The 18,104-nt window shown below is 40.7% G+C and overlaps 1 protein-coding gene across 4 annotated transcripts in view; it reads right to left on the reverse strand.

Annotated features, from left to right (window-relative positions):
* SPON1 (spondin 1) overlaps positions 1 to 18,104 on the reverse strand; it is a 460,458-nt gene that overhangs the window by 158,004 nt on the left and 284,350 nt on the right. For all 4 annotated transcript variants that reach the window (XM_081545084.1, XM_081545085.1, XM_081545082.1 and 1 more), the window contains 2 exons: positions 12,999 to 13,072; positions 7,423 to 7,545 (listed from right to left, as the gene is read on the reverse strand). In XM_081545084.1, the coding sequence (XP_081401210.1) occupies positions 7,423 to 7,545; positions 12,999 to 13,072 (197 nt within the window). The remainder of the gene's footprint in view (positions 1 to 7,422; positions 7,546 to 12,998; positions 13,073 to 18,104) is intronic.

Below are 18,104 nucleotides of genomic sequence, written 5' to 3' on the forward strand. Positions count from 1 at the left end.
GCATTCAACCTGCTTGTTTATGGGAAGAGGAGATTATTTTTCTTCTCTTCTCTCAAAGCATACATTAGTGAGTTGTTGCTGTAAAACTCCCCAAAGAGATGGAGGGAAGGAAGGAGAAGAGAGAGAAAAAGCTATTTAATCTATTCTCTTTGCTCCTTCTTTACTGAAACAGTGTATCATGACACATGTGCTTGGTAATGAATTCTATTTCCTGGTGACATACTCTTTGTGACTCAGCCTGGTGGTGGCACAGCTGGGAAGCTCTGATGGGCATGGTTATTCAGCTCAGAAAGAGATTTCCCAGTGATGATGGGAAGTAGAATTATTGTTTATTGAACGTTGAATTGTTTCTGAAGTTAGATCAAGAGAAGGGGGCTGTGGTCCATATTGGGCTCACTGTTGCTACAGGCACTGGGCTAAGGAAACCCACAAATGGTCTTATTTTTAAATGGGAAGGAACCCCTGCAAGCTAAATGTTATAAAGCTGAAAATTCTTCCCAAAGTAATTTGATGATTTAATACAATCCCACTTAAAATTCTGACAGGATCCTTTACAGAACTTGATAAAAATGATTTCACAATCATTTATAAAAATGGAAAGACAATATTGAGGAATATTTTATTATGAAAGAGTACCTCCATCTCCAAGCCAGAGACTGGCTTGTGAGTTCTGATACTTCTCCCTTCCACTTCTCCACATCTAATCCATGGCAGAGCCTCCTTCTAAAAGAGAACTCAAAACTTTCATTCTCCCCATCACCACATCCACTGCCTTAGCCCAAGCTACCATCATCACTGCAGTATCTTCCTTACCCATCTTCCCTTACACCTCTTGCCCCTTCCAATGTACTCACCCCTCAGGAGCAATACAAAGTACCACCTCTCTCTCTCCTGCCACAACCTCATCAGTGATTTTTCATTGTTCATCTCCCTCCGCTTTCTTCCTTGCTCATTTCATAACTGCTACTCATCATTCATCCATTCATCCGCACTATTTATTGAGAGGCTTTCAATGTGCCAGATAATGACCTCGGCCCTGGGGAGGTAATAAGCAAAATCGGGTTTGATTTCTGCCAGCACCCCAGTCACCAGTGGCTGACTTTAAAGACAAAGGACAATAAATACAAAAAATTCAAATGTGTAATTAAATCAATGCTGGTTTAAAATAAGATTAATCTTTTATAACCCTTAATTGGCCAAACCCAGTGGAGAAAGTGATACTGGATGCCGAAGAGGCCGGGAGAAATAGATATATTTTTTCATTACTGTTAACATGGTGAACTGATACAAATGTTTTGGAGATGCATCTGGCAAAAAGTCTCAAGAGCCAAAAAATGTCCATATCCTTTAATGCAGCAGTCTTACTCTTTGGAAATTATTTCAAGGAAATAATTCAAAGAAAGGTGGAAGAATGGAGGAAGAGTTGAAGAAGAAAGTATTTTATTGTAGAACTTTCTATATTAGCAAAAGACCTAACATCACTTAAATGTTCAATAAAAGAACAGTTGGATAAGTGACTTAGAACAAGCTGTTATAAATTATGACTATAGAAACCAAATCAAATGTGAAGAGTAGGACATGATGTGTTCAAATGTGATGTAGAAACTCTGCATACAGTTGACTATATGAAGAAATGAAAGAAGTTGCCAAGTTTAAGAGTGGTGGTGATTCATGTGATTGGATTTAAGAATTAATAATTTTTAAAAATTAAGTGACCAGTGGAAAAGATGGCTGAGTTTCATGCTGAAATTAACTTTGATTCCATAGAGTATTCCAGTGGCCATGTTTATATTCTAGGCAATCTGTTGCCATATGAAAAAAAAATCGGCTCTTGGAAACAATGTTCCTTTTGTCAACATATATTTGTCAAACGGTATTAAAATCAATGTTACATCAAAAGTGAGGGAAGTTATGCAGCTGACATTGTCAAGGGAGATTACAGAGTCTCTGTGGGGTAGAAGCATTTGTCAAAAACCCAGATACTGTGTTCAGAGCAAGACAGCAAAGAGACTCAGCACCTGTTAGGAAACTCCCAATTCCCTGGTGAAGAGTGGGCATATCTCTAGCCCCTGAGATATCCCTACACGGCAACACTGCCTATTCACCAGGTTCCTGTAAAGAACAAATGCTCCTGGAGCATGGCAGACTTGCCGTACCGAGGACAGACACTGGGGGTGTGCCCTTTTCCTAACACTGAATCCAGAGCTCTGACTTCTAAACTAGGATCTCTGCAGCCCAGGTCTTTGTACAGTGGGACCAAGCTGTTCAGAATTTGGTAGCAGTTGAGACCATAGTGGTATAGTAGGGCCTTATTAAAAGATGCTTTGTGAATGAGATATGTAATTTTACTGCAGAGGCGAGAAGACTGCCTTGTGATAGCCCCAGAGAAAGACAAAAGGGAATTAGAAGATCTGAGCCTTGATTTCAGTTCTGAACTCTCTCTGGCTATGTGATCTGAGCCCTTAATTTTGTGTGTGTTTGGATTTTTTTCCCACTAATAAAATTAGAAGATGAAACTTGCATGATCCAGGCTTCAAATGGATTTCTAGAAACTACCCACTTAGGACTGTTTTGAAAAAATTTCTGTTAGCCAAATAAATGAACTAATGATTGAATGAATTAAAAAAAAAAAAAGATTTTACTATTTCCAGATGGCCAGCAGTGATCTATGGCATTGCAATTGGAGGCAATGTCAGAGATCATTTATACCATCTTCCTGCCTTCCTCATCTCAGGCTTAGTTCCTCTATGAGACAGGGGCATCATAGATACAAGAATACTCTGTCCTCAAAGAGAGGGAACCCCCAGAAACAGCATTTGGAACAAACCATTTTGTATAATGATTGAGAAGAGCTACCTGCAGATGTGGCCCACCACAACAGATGGCTGAAAGCCACAGTGTAGAGTCCAGTGTGAATTCTCAAGGACAAGTTCCCAAAGATGACTGAAGGACAGCCCTCTTAGGCTGCTATCTAATCCTATTGCAGACATTCTCAAGCACGATTACAGACCCCCGAGACCACTCCCTACCTTCAGTCCTTTCAGAGGGATCTATGAGGTGAAAACTACTTTCATAATAAAAACTCCTGGCACTCAGTGAGGGTCAAGGCAGTGGCCTTGAACTGTATTAATCATAGATGTATGCCTTACCACCAGGGACTAGCCCTAAACAACAACCCCAAAAGTCTCACTAAGGAATAGCCTTGATGAAACAATACACGTTATTAATGTTATTAACGCTCTACCTTTAAGTACACGTGTTATTATTATTCTGCATGACTAATTGGGAAAAACACATGAAGCCTTTTTGATGTATATTAAATAACAACACTTGTACAATTGCTTGAGATGCAAGTTGGACACTTTCATTGTCATAAAATATCATTTTTACTTTAAAGAATGAATGACAAATTATGGTTATTCAGACTTGAGAATTTGCCATACAGTTTCTTAAAAAATGAAATGAGCCTGTCACTTCAAGAAAAAGACCTGACAGTATTTGTTGCCAATGATAGAATCTGAGGTTTCAAGCAAAGCTTGGGATCTTGGGAAACTTGTATCCACTGCCATGAATTTGATAGCTTTCCAATACATTAACACTTTACTGATGAGATTGGAAATGATCTTAACAAATGTGATTTTTGATGTGGCATAAAGAAATGTTTCAGTATCTGGATTATCTGCACAACTCAGTAAACCAATATTTTTCAAATGACCAATAGATGATGTTATAAAATCATTCATTTGTGAAAGATTCATTGAAAGTACAAGGGAAAGCAACACATTTTAATGTAACAGAGTTCAAGTTCACTGATACGGTTTCTCATTCCACATTGTAATTCTCCTTTAAGAAACTACCATTTGCAGAGTTTGGGTGTAGCATCAAATAAGATTATCTGTAATTATCTGAAAAGGTTATTTAAATAGTCTTCTCATTTCCAATTACATATATGTATGAGACAGAATTTTCTTTATATACTTAAGCCAAAAAAAAAAAAGATATGCCACAACAGGTTAAATGCAGAGGCAAATATGAGGATCCAGGTGTCTTCCATTAAACCAGGTATTAAAGAGACTTGCAAAAATGTAAAACAATGACATCTTTTCACTAAATTTCTTTTGTTTGGACAATACAGCTGTTTTCATAAAATACGTCAACACGTAATAAGCTAATTATTGTTAATTCATTATATGTTACTTTTTAAAGTTAACTAATATTTCTACTGAGATGGATGAAACTGGAGCCCATTATACAGAGTGAAGTAAGCCAGAAAGAAAAACAACAATACAGTATACTAATGCATATATATGGAATTTGAAAGATGGTAACAATAACCCTATGTGCGAGACAGAATAAGAGACACAGATGCATAGAACAATTTTATGGACTCTGAGAGAGAAGGTGAGGGTGGGACGTTCTGGGAGAATAGCATTGAAACATGTATATTATCATATGTGAAACAGAACACCATTCCATGTTCGATGCATGAGACAAGGGCTCAGGGCCGGGGCAATGGGATGACCCAGAGGGATGGGTTGGGGAGGGAGGTGGGTGGGGGGTCCAGGAAGGGGAACACATGTAAACCCATGGCTGATTCATGTCAATGTATGGCAAAAACTATTACAATATTGTAAAGTAATTAGCCCCCAACTAAAATAAATAAATTTATAAAAAAAAATAAATAAAGTTAACTAATAAGTGATATTTTAAAATATCTGTTTTAATTTTTGAGGTGGTGAATATTGAGACACAATCCATCTAAACAAGAGCATGTTGAAGTTCTCAATAATTTTTAAGCCTATATAAGACACCCTGAAATTAAAAAGCTTGAGAACTGCTGCTCTGAGATACTTGCAAAGAAAGTGGAATTTGGGATGAGTAATTAATGAAAAGAGGAGAACTTGTCATGTATCAGTTTGCAATATTGCTGAAAAGTGTCATGACTAAATTGGGCTTAACAGCCTGGGTTGGTTATGAAGACAGAATCGTCCCTGGAGGGGTAAAATGAAAGTCAAGTGTGACTTAAGACTGGCAGAACTCACTTCTGTGAATATTGAATTCTCAAGTTCCCAGTTAGACCCAATTATTCTCAAGGGCACCTCTCTGTGCCCTTCTAATTTGCTCCAGTGTCCTTAGTGTCCAAGTGCACGACCCTTTCCCTCCAGGGAAAGCCTGGCTCTTTTCCTGCTCAGTACTGACCACCATGACTAACGTGGGCTACAAATCTGCCTCCCAGGTCATGGCGCATGCCACTCTGAGTCCACCAGTCAGTACCCAGGGCTTGGGAAGGCCAAAGGCACTTGCAGGCACTAAGAATGAAAGATGAGCATGTCGTGGATCTTGTCCTGGAGGACTTCTCAGTGTGGTGGAGAAGAAAAGCTCCTGAAGAAATAATTACGGTATGATGTGATAAATGCTTTTCTGAACATAGTGACCACATTTTCTTCCTATCAAAAATTAGGACACAGTCTGACCTCTGACTATGGAACTATCCTCAGGGATCTGGAACACATGTCTGTTTATACATGTATTAAGAAACTCCCAACAAAACTCCACAGAAATTCTGTATAGATTTGTACTTGATTTGGCCCAAAGACCCAGAAACAATGGTCTGTACCCTTTTAAAAAGATTCTGGGAAATAACCAGAGTCAGAATAGAAAAGAGCAAGAAGTGCTGTAGGACTACAGAAGACGAGTAATGAGCCCCTAACATTTTATTTCCTCTGGGTTAGTGGATGGGAGACACTAGAGGAAATTTGTTCCATCATACTTGTTGAGTGGTTTTTTTCCCCCTCAGGCAGAGTCCAAGATTGTTCATACAGGTCTCTCACACCAGCTGAATCAGATCAAGAGTCAGAAGAATGAACTAGTATGAAGCTTCTAAGATCGCAAGCCTTGATTACATGTGGGTAAAATTAAACAATAAGGCTCTTGATCTGCCAAGAAATGTTGGAGTCCTCTCTGGGTGGGCTGTTTGGGGACCGTGGAGGTTCTGGTCTGGACTGGGTCTTCTTAAGTCCTAGTCATGTACCCTTTGCCCCCCCCTTCCTTGAGGCTGACCTAAATCCCCCTTTTTAGTCCCTTTCTGCAGCATCCCTGTTCTTTGCCAGCTGTGGCAACTCCAGAGTGAAGTGAACAAGAACAAAACACAGAATGAGCAGAAAAAGCATGCTCAGTGCCACACACGGACATCCTGCCACCCTCAGAGAGAATGGGTGACGCTGCGTCTCAAAGACAATCCAAACAAAAGGCAGAACAAGGAGCCTGACAAAACTCTTCTGCATCTTGGATCCACTATCATTAACCATTTATTCTGAGGGTTCTACAACCGCTGATTCAACCAACCATGGGTCATAAATATTTGGGAAAAAATTCCAGAAAGTCTCAAAAAACAAAACTTGAATTTGCCGCACAGTAACTACTGACCCAGCATTTACAATGAATTTACAACTATTTACATTATATCAGGTATTATAAGTAATCTAGAGATGATTTAAAGTATATGGGAGGATCTGCATATGTCCTTTTATTGAAGGGACTGAGCATTCATGGATTTTGATATCCATGGGCTTCCTGGAACCAGTCTCTCTTGAATACCGAGGGATGATTGTACTTACATTTGACTACAAGTAAATCATAATGTCTCTGTGCTCTCCAGTAATTTCATCCACAAAAACAAGTTATTTTGATGATGAAATGACACATACATGAGAAAGCTCACCACATAATAAGTTCACTATTCATAGTTATAATTTTCATATCATTTGTGTGGTTAATTAATGTCTCTCTTCCCATTAAACAAGGGTTGTGTATTGTTTTATTCACTATTATAAATATATCTAGAGTTTAGCACAGTGTTTGACACATGTTAGGCATTTGATGAGACAATTGTTTGATAAAAGGGAGTTGGTAGGGTCCCGGTTAACAGTCTACTCTAAAACAAGTTTGGGGTTGCCTGACAACTCTCATAGATTGGTACTGGCTACCTGGAGCATGGTGCCATAAGGATTCTAAGGTGGTATCTGATATATTACCTGATGCACGCTCTGGTTGAGGATGTTGAATATTTGTTGACCTTGGTCTATGAAGTCAAGATTCATTTTGCCAGCTCTTCCAGCACAAATAGGCCAGTTGTATGAGTACAGTCACTTTAAGAGAACTGAGGTGGTCAAATATCTGGCCTGAAGATAAGCAGCATTACCTCAGGAATATTTTTTAAAATCACAGATAAGAAAACACTTAGAACAATGCTATGCAAATAAGCTGAATGCCTACCACTACAATAGGCGCCTGTCTCAATGAATTCACTTATTTGGAATGTGTTTCATGAATGAGTAAGCAGCATCAGCTCGTGTACCCCACAATCAGATAGAACTCTGTAAGACCCTCTCCCCCAGCGCATAAAATAGCTGTTCTACTCACGAGGGTAATCCTTTGGGTGTGTCTTCTCAGACCAGTTCCCATAAAATGTGAGCCTGTACTTAGCAGTTCCACAGGCGCAGCAGTCTAGGATTGGTTTGTCAGTCACCCCATCAAATGTGGAATCTGAAAGAGTCAGGAAAGTCACCAAGTTAGGAAGCAACTGTGAGTCATTTATAAGGCAGTAACATCTTGGTCTCATCCTGTCCTTAATGCTTGGGAAAAGAATGTGAAATGCAGTTTGTGTGTGTGTGTGTGCTCAGTCACTAGGTCCTGTCCAACTTTTTGTGACCCCATGAACTGTAGCCCGCCAGGCTCCTCTGTCCATGGGATTTTCCCAGCAAGAAAACAGGAGAGGGTTCAGGAAGATCCTTCTCCAGAGGATCTTCCTGAACCAGGGATTGAACTTGCATCTCCTGCATTGGCAGGCAGATACTTTAACACATTCACCTGGGAATTGAAGTGCAGTTTTTACTGATTAATAATTCAGAACCAGGTCCATCTGTAACAGATTTTATTTAACTCTAAGGATGATCACTATATTTTTCAAATTAAAAATAAATCAAAACTTTTGCTCTAATAATGTGAGGAGACCTATGGGACCAATAACATAGAATATTTGGGATGGAGGCTATCTTGGTAAAGTTTATTGTTATCCTTTCTGGACCCGAATCTCCTTTCCCATCCCTCCCACAATAGGATTTCTCCACCAGATTTCAAGAGGAATATGCATATGTGTGTGTGTGTTTTCTAAGGAATATTCTCTGGGGTCAAACTGCCAGGACAAGAAGGAAAATCTTTGAAGGAGAGCAATGAGAACAAGCAGAGAGACATAAGGAACTGCTGAAAATTATTTCTAAAAAATTATGCATATGTAGTCACATCACTTCTTATCAAGCTTTCAGAGACTTTACTGGGAGGGTTGGGAGTTTGGGAATATGTTCATAAGTTCAGGTTTACTTCTGAGCATAGAAACAGCCGGGAAAAACTTGAGATTCCCTCTCCGCCCCCACTTTTAGCTGTGAATAGCTGATAAGTGGAAAAAAAGAGAATACATGAATAAATTCAGTATTTCCGATTGTCAGGCCCACATCTCTAACTGTGCATTGTTGCTTTTAGTCTGTTCTGCTTCCTGCAAGATGAAAACAATGTCTACAGATGCAACTTGCTTCAGCTGCTTTTCCTTTGGTTCCTCAAGAGGTATTAACATGAATGTTCTCCCTCCTCCTTTTTTTTTTTTTGCAAGTTGGACATTTAATCTTAACTATTATATAAAAAGCAGCAAAAGAGAGTTTAAAAATCTTTTTGAATTAGGAAGAGCATTTTGCCAGTCTTCCTTATGAAATTCACTGAGTTCTTTTGGTTTGAATATGCAAAATCAGGGATAGGTGAAAGAAGTGAATTCTGGGTTTGAGGATGGAGACAAAAGTATGGGATACTGTAATCACTACCGCATTGCACAGAGTCCTTGTATGTGTTGATTCCTTTCCATATACTGTCTCATTTAATCTTGGCAATCCTAGGACATCAGGACTTTGGTTAACCCCACTTTATAGATCATAAAACTAAGGCACATTAGGTAACCAGCCCAAAGTCACTGGGTTGGTGGCTGGTGCAGACAGAACTGGAACCCAGATCTTTTTTGAATCCACAGCCCATGCTCACTCTTAACCTGTATACTATATCACTGCAGGAAAGACCTTCTGCTGAATAGGTCTGCATAAACACCAGTGGGAGAAATCTGTGTGTTTATCATTTAGCTTTTTCAAACAAAGAATGGTGCATTAAAAAAGAAACTTATCTACAGAGCTCCAGGATCTCTAAATAGCCCTAAAGAAGAGATCTGAAACCACCCCAAATAGAGATCATTGTTTGGCTACTTTCTGCATACTAGGAAGAGGCTAGAGCATTGTGTGTGTTAGAAGCAAGTTTCCCACTTCCCTATGTACACGAAGTCCAGATTTGATCGCTGTGTGAGCCACTTTGATACTTAAGGGACAAGTGCTATTGAATATATTTCAGGAAAAGTGGCATAAATGAGTAACTCCTAAAGGTTTTTCCTTTTCACATTTCCATTATGATCAACTATGTTTTAAAAAGACTTAATTAGTTTTGAAAAAGGGATTCAGAGCTAAGAGATACATGCTGGGGTTTCAGTTGTAACTACCATGCACTGTTAAACGAAGCAGCAATAATCTCTCAAAGAACCAAAATAACACAAATTGGTAGCTCCACCTTATCAAAAGGGCTTTCTGATAGAACCAGTGAACTTAAAGATACATCCAGGGGTTCAAGGGAAAACACTTATAATAAACACTTTGGAATTCCAAAGAAAAAGAAGCTTCCATTGAAAAAATAAATTTCTAAGTTTGAAAATAAAAACAGACGCGCAGTTTCCTACTGAGGAAAAGCCCACTGAAAATGAATCAGGTTTTCAAAGGGCAGTGATAGCAAGTGTTAATTTACCCCTCTTCTCCTAACCTCTCAGGGCCTGCCCAATACCCTTGGTAACTTGAAACTTGAAGTAGGTAACTTGAAACCCTGCAGCATCTTTCAAGCTATACTGCCCCCCTCATTTCTACTCTTAATCCACCAGCTTCCTTTTCTACGCTTATCATTCTTTTTTTTTTTGGCGGGGGTGAGAGGGTGGGGAGGGCTGCGCTGGATCTTGTTTGAGGCACATAGGATCTTGTCCCCTGACCAGGGAGAGAACCTGGGAACCTCTAGCCCTGGCAGCCTGGAGTCTTAACTGGACCACCAGGCAAGTTCTCTGGTCTTATTTTTGTTCCTCTTCCCTTGCTGATTATCCCTTCTCTATCTACATTTTTCTCTCATATGTACTTTTCCCTTCACCTTTTCCTCTTTCTCCCTTGTCTGTGACATGGTCTTAAAGTGAGCATATGTGCGCATTTGTTTATTATAGGTCACCTTTTGGAATATTTTATGTTTCTGCTTTTAATTGTAAGTAATTTCATGTTTCATGTCTCTTTTGAAAACTAACTCCCTATGGATTAATAGCTTTAACTGGGAAAAAAAATATACACTAGTTTCTCTCTTTCCTTGATAGATTTGATTTGACTCAATGAAAGTGTGAGTATTTTAATGAAAGAGCTGGAGAGAATCCCTTTGCTCTATGATTGTATCTTAAAGACTTTCTATGTGGGATCTGCTTTGCTAACTGATGGATTTCCTCCTGAGTCTGTCTCCAGGAATCATCTACAACTGCAACTCATGATGCTACAACCCAGGTCTTCCTGGGTCTTTTTTTGTTCACAAAGTTGCTGTTGGAAAGAGGTCTTTTTATACAGACTTATGCTTAGTCATTTTGGTAGGCTCTCTGCTTCAGAAGTGGTAACCAGTAGAGATTTGCAGTGACTTTTCATTGATGCTTATCCTCACAATGTCAGCATATTCATATCTTAGACAAGGCTTTCACAACATCAAGACTGAGGCTTTGAAAAGTGCACTTTAGCTGTTGGTTGCTGTCAATACACGAGGCTGACAGTGCAGTATATTCTAGGAATCCTCAAATCTGGGAAATAAGGCTGTCCTCTGAGAGTCAAACTAACAAAACTGTACCACGGTGGCCATGATTTACCAACCAAGAGGTGATCTTGAATAGCCACAGCTGTATGCCCCGGGACCTGGATGTCATCACATGCAAGCTGGGCAGGGACTGGATTGTCCGTTAGAAACCAAGAGCCTCAAGAGCTGAGATGTTCTGGGTTTGAGTGAAGGTTAAGCAAATCTGTGGATTATGAAATACACGGAAGGAAAACCCCCAAATCCATGCATAGTGATGCCCACCTGGAAGCTGCCCGGGGCACTGGCCCACAGGTTCAGCTCTCTCGCCCCTTTGATGGGCATGACCTGATGCAGGGCAGCCAACTCTCCCCCTTTAGCTCCTTCCATGCTCTCCAAGAAGTCTGCCACATACGACCTATTTTCTGCCCCAGCTCACCCATAGGGAGACCTAGGTTTTGATCTACCCAAAGCAACAACCCAAGCTACTGAACTGAGAGATAGAACTTTGCTAGAAAGGCAATGGTTAGGGCAATGGCTCCTAGGTTCAAACTCTGACCTCCTCATGAGCTGTCTGATGCTGAGTGAACTATTTAAACTTTTCATGGCTCAGGCTTCTCATCTGTAAAATAGGGATGATGTAATCCACATATGATTGTTGTGCAGATGACATGATTAAGGCACTTAGAAGTACCTTGTACTTAGAAGTACTTAGAACGGTGCCTGGCATACAACAAGCACAAATAAATTAGTTATTATTATTTTCCTAGAGGACATTTACCAACTTTTCCTTAGTAGCTTATGATTTGCTAGAAATAGAATGATTTCTTCTCAAACCGTGATAGACTGATTTCTTCTCAAACCGTGAATTGCTCTAAAGGTAAATGAAAAGTCTGCACAAATTAATAGAAAAGAGAGCATGAAGATGTACAATTTCAGCACATTTTCTACTTTTATTTAGTTCTTTAATGACTTCTAACACATTTAGATGTTTAAAATCTTAATTTTTCATGGTAGACTAATAAATAAGCCCTGGGATGTTGATAACATTTGCTAACATACACACATATATAATAAATAAGTGTATGTATGTGTATATATATGTATGAGCATATATGTGTGTATGTACATGTATATATACACACACATACATACATGTATATTTACTATGTACTAGGAGGCATGGTACTATACATTACAGTGTCATGGAGGACTCAAGGGAACCACTGATTACGTGCGTGCCTATGTGCTAAGTCACTTCAGTCACGTCTGATCCTTTGCGACCCTATGGGCTGTAGCCTGCCAGGCTTCTCTGTCCATGGGATGCTTCAGGCAAGAATACTGGAGTGGGTTGCCATGCCCTCCTCCAGGGGATCTTCCTGACCCAGGGACTGAACCCAGGTTTCCTGCACTGGCTGGCAGATTAGACTAGGAAGAGCAGAGGCAAGATTTAAACCCCAGCTTGATCTGAATCCAGGCCTCTGCTCCAACTTCCCCAACCTACTTGGTCCCCACAAGCTTTGTTAGAACACCTTCAACCAAAGGAGAAGGAGTTGACAAGCCTGCACATCCAAGGACCAGATCCCTAGGTGAGGTGAGGATCACAAAATCAAAGCCCCCTTGGCATTCTCGTTCCCTAGAGAAAATCTTCCCATTCTGCCTGGGTGCCCCACAAGTTCCTGCTAGTGATTATTCCAGAAAACCATTACAGACTTTTTAGAGGTACACAATTGTGTGTTCCTTAATTAAGTCTTGTGAATTATTCCAAGGAATCTCTTCAGAATAATCACTGTTTCACAAAAATAACAAGACGACGACATCAATATAAGATATATTATCTCCTACCCAGGGAATCAAGCTGAGTAACTAGAGTTTAAGGCAGATCCAATTATCCACAGAACACAGCCAGATTAAAAATTGGAACTATGTGAGGAAGTAGAACCCAGAGGAACTCAGAAAACCCAACGGCCTTAATTCCTGCGGCCGGATGCTCAGACTGATTGAGCCACCTTCCAGTTATCTGGTCCCCTCCAGTCCACACATCCAGATGTCCTTACCTTGTTCACAAAGTTTCTTGGTCAGGGAGCCTTCATCTTGAAAATAAATGATGCGTTTCTGTACGATGCTAGCCCTGTGGGGAAAGACGACACAGCACATGGTGAGCAGGGCAAGTCTGGGGGACGTCAGATTTCTGCTGTTCCACCTAAGGCTGGGTGACTTTGGGGGAGTGCCCTCAACTCCACATGGCTTGGTTTCTTCACTGGAAAACTGGTATTAATAGTAACAGCTACCTCCTAGGATTTCTATGAGAACTTAGGTAAGAACTCTTATGCCAAGAGTTCAGCACACACTTAGAAACCACTCAATAAATACTAGTTATTGTGGTGATGTTGGTGGTACTCATATTATTGTTAAGGCAGAAAAGTGAACTAACAGCATTTTCAGTAACTTTTCTCAATGGTTCATTTACTCCAGTTTTATATCAAACTACTGAGGCCATTTATAGATCAACCAAATTCAAGTCAGGGAAGCATGTCAAATTCTTTTCCTGAAGGGGGAAAAAACCTTAAAAATATATTTTGATTTGTTCTGAAAATGTCATTCTATATCTTTCCTGAAAGTCTAGACGAAACTGTCTCTTACATTCTGAACAAAGACAACTTCAGCTGTTACATCTCTCTTAAACATGTCAAACTCAAACACAGTATCTTAGAATTTGGAAAGATATTCTGAGGTTGAAAAATGACTTGATTTGGCCAGCATATATTTTCTCTTTAATCTAGGATTGCACAGACATACTACGTCTCCTTTTACCCACTCAATTGTTGATTTTCAGCTGCCCTTGAAGAGGCCTGAAACCTAGTGTTCCAGCAATTTGAAAAGTCTACAGCACAACACTGAGACAGTGCCAGTGGATCTCAGGCCATTTCTATCGATTTTCTTCAGCCATGCTACTCAATCAAAAGGTAATTTTCACTTTGATTTGCCCTATTTAACAGATAAAGGGAGCTCTTGAGTCCATCACAGCTGACCACACTGAACCAGGGAAGTCACACAAGCTGCCTCATGTCACATGATTTCAAACCCAGGAAGGGCCTAAGTATGCATGGATCTGCTGAGCACAGAGTCAGTTGTCTCAATGGTCTGGGCCTACGCCAAATGGCTTTCCAAAGAAATATCTTCTCTACCCCCTGCTACTGCTAAGTCGCTTCAGTCGTGTCTGACTCTGTGCGACCTCATAGACGGCAGCCCACCAGGCTCCGCCATCCCTGGGATTCTCCAGGCAAGAACACTGGAGTGGGTTGCCATTTCCTTCTCCACTACCCCCAGTCTTACACAAAAGAATAAAATTGAGGCCAGCCTACTGATGTCTTTTACAGTCTGTCCCACCGCAAGAGAGAAGAGATGTTGAAATAAACGAATGAAATATACTTCCTGTTGACACAAAACTACTGTGAATATTTATCCATTTTGTTGACCATCAGGCAGAAAGTTTCTTCAGGCCAAGAGAACACTCTGGAGAACATTCACCCCAAAGTCAAAAAAAAAAAAAAGCCTTCTGTTAGCTGGAGCATCCTACCACAGAGAGAATGCCTCAGGGAGCCCTGTGGAGGAGAAGGAGTAGGCCTAGTAGGAAATATCCCAGGCCCCACATTCTTGCTGCAACCATTTCAACTCAACCAACCTCATTTCAACCCAAAGCTGCCTCCTCTCCCATTTGTCTTCCTGTTGTATTTGCTGGTGTATTTTCGATAGTTAGAATTTGGAAAGAATACTTTGAGGTTGAAAATGACTCACTTTTGGCCAGCGTATAACAGATAGTTTCTGGAGGTGTGCTTAGCGAGCAGGCATTGGACAGGGACACTGTCATAAACAAGACATACGGGGCCACTTCCCATTCTCAGAGTTGGCAGAATAGTGGGGAGAAAGTATCAAACAAACAAATCCTCAGGTAATGAATGGAGACGTCCACAGGGTATGAGAGAGTGTAACACAGGGGATCCTGACCAAGCCAGGAAAGGGTCCTCCCAGAAAAGGTGGCTGCGCTTAGATTTCAATGAGTAGAAGCTTATTAGACACGTGGGATGGAGGAGCAAAGATGAGGGCATCCTTTGTAAGATCCTTGATGTGGGGAGGGCTGTGGCTCATTGGAGAACCTATGAGTGGTGAGCCAGGGAGGTGTGAGATGAGCTGGGAAGGTGGGCAGGGCCAAATCACCCAGAGCCGTGCAGGGAGATGGCATTTTACTCCAAGCTTGATGAGAAGTCTTTGAGGAATGTGCCCTGAGGAGTGAGATGATCCGGTTTGCCCTTTTGAAAGAGCATTTGGGCCAAAAAGTCAAAATGGACTTGTGTGGGGTTGCAGTATACAGAGCTCTCACGCAAATAAAATTTCATTTCAATAAAACTCTCTTGATAAAATGATTTGAAAACACCTGATCTACAGGATAAAATATTAACCTACCATGGTATTCAAGGCTTTTCATAAAAATCTTCCCCCAAACACCTCCTAGCTTTATTTGTTGGCATTTTGTGCCATGCTCCCTGGGTGCCAGACTGTGAGAAGTTTATCCCTCCTTCTCTGAACATTTCTTTCACTCCACACTCCCTTACCTGTGCTATTTCCTCTCCCAGAATCTCCCATCACCTGTCTTTGCGAGAGTCTGTAACAGACACTCCGAATTGTCTTTCTCCCTGCGATGTCTACAAGCAATAAATGCTGGAGAGGGTGTGGAGAAAAGGGAACCCTCTTACACTGTTGGTGGGAATGCAAACTAGTACAGCCACTATGGAGAACAGTGTGGAGATTCCTTAAAAAACTGGGAATAGAACTGCCATTTGACCCAGCAATCCCACTGCTGGGCATATACACCGAGGAAACCAGAATTGAAAGAGACACGTGTACCCCAATGTTCATCGCAGCACTGTTTACAATAGCCAGGACATGGAAGCAACCAAGATGTCCATCAGCAGACGAATGGATAAGGAAGCTGTGGTACATATACACAATGGAATATTACTCAGCCATTAAAAAAAATACATTTGAATCGGTTCTACTGAGATGGATGAAACTGGAGCCCATTATACAGAGTGAAGTAAGCCAGAAAGAAAAACAACAATACAGTATACTAATGCATATATATGGAATTTGAAAGATGGTAACGATAACCCTATATGCTAGTCAGAATAAGAGACACAGATGCATGGAACAATTTTATGGACTCTGAGGGAGAAGGTGAGGGTGGGACGTTCTGGGAGAATAGCATTGAAACATGTATATTATCGTATGTGAAACAGAACACCATTCCATGTTCGATGCATGAGACAAGGGCTCAGGGCCGGGGCAATGGGATGACCCAGAGGGATGAGATGGGGAGGGAGGTGGGTGGGGGGTCCAGGAAGGGGAACACATGTAAACCCATGGCTGATTCATGTCAATGTATGGCAAAAACTATTACAATATTGTAAAGTAATTAGCCCCCAACTAAAATAAATAAATTTATTTAAAAAATAAAAAATAAAAAAAAAAATAAAGGTGGGGCTTCCCTGGTGACTCAGTGGTAAAGAATCCACCTGCAATGCAGGAGACACAGGTTTGATCCCTTAGTCAGGAAGAACCTCTGGAGACAGAAATGCAATCCATTCTGGTGTTCTTGCCTGGGAAATCCCATAGACAGAGGAGCCTGGCAGGCTACAGACCATGGGATCACAAAAGAGCTGGACGTGACTGAGCAACAACAACAACATGATTTAATGTCAGAAAAAATGATGCTTAGAAAAATTACATCACTTGCAGATTTTCCAAAACTATCATTATAAATAGTTGAGGGGCCAGAGATAGAAAAATATATTTTCTTTAAGATATTTCTGTTTCTTTCAAGCCTTGTTTTATAATGTCAAGGTGGCCCTCTTTTTGATAATAGTTGTAACTTCTGAGCCCTTGTTATGTGCCACTCATTGTGCTAGGGAGGTCCTTCATGTACATTCTCTTATGATCTTATGCTTTACAAATACTACAGGTCCTCAAATTCTTTATCAAAACACTTGGGCTAGATGTCTTCCTGAGTTCAGAGTTTTTCACATATTAGAAAGTGAAGATGGCAATAGGCCATTAACAACCCCATGACCAAACACATCCATCTTCTGCAGCAAAATATTTGAATACTCATTCTAAGAGAGTAAATAAAATCTATAAACAGCTTCATATCAGTTTAGGTCAAGTTCAGAAAACTTATCAAAATGCTCTTATTTTCAGAGGGATTAAGATGAGGGTTTGTGCTACTTTCATCCTAATCTTATGGGTGAGGATGACTGAGATGCAGGGAGGTTAAGTAGCATGCTCAAGGTTTTGAAGTCTTTCATCTACTGCCAAAGCCCACGGTCTGTCTGAGACTCAGAGTGCTTGTAAGGATTAAAGATGATTACGAATAAAGAGTATAACTGCACTGTGAGGAAAATATTCTTGTAAAACATAACCTCAGACTGATTTTGGGGGGATGTATTTTAGGATCTCATGGCGCACACAGTGAAGATCTGAGACTTCAGTGGGTCTCCATGGAACCTGGGTCATGATAACATGAAGCTCTCCATAAAAATACAAGCAAACATCCCCATTCCCAAACTGAGCCAATCCTCTGGACCATGCACTTTGGATTTCAAACTCTGTGCAGATCCAATGAGGGATACAAGGCTTGTTCTGATCAGGCCCTGGTGGTCTAGCCTTATCTCTTTCCAGTCCCTCCTGAGCACCCTACCCAAACCATATCCCAAATCTGTCTTCATGATCTCACATTCTGGGCCCCTGTCCATGAGACTCCTCTGTCCTTCCTCATGATTCTTCAATATAAACCACACGCACACACGCACGCACGCATGTACACACACCCTCCTCAATCACCTAACATACTCAACCAAGATGTTACTTAGAATGATGTCTTGACTGCAAGCTCTTCCTATGAGAGCCATAACCCCTTGGGCTAACCCCACCCCAGCACTTACTGACCTATTATAATTGCCTGTTCACTTTTCTATCTCCTGTGCTAGTATAAGCTTCCCAGGAGCAGGAACTGTATCTTACTTATCTCTATAGATGCTAGTACTGTTGCAACCCTAGGATTCAAATAGAAGGAATGACGTTTGGAAAAGAAAGAGCTTGAGGTTGAA

Source organism: Giraffa tippelskirchi, chromosome 11 (genome assembly GCF_054371585.1).
Source record: "Giraffa tippelskirchi isolate mGirTip1 chromosome 11, T2T-mGirTip1v1.2.pri, whole genome shotgun sequence".
NCBI lineage: Eukaryota > Metazoa > Chordata > Mammalia > Artiodactyla > Giraffidae > Giraffa > Giraffa tippelskirchi.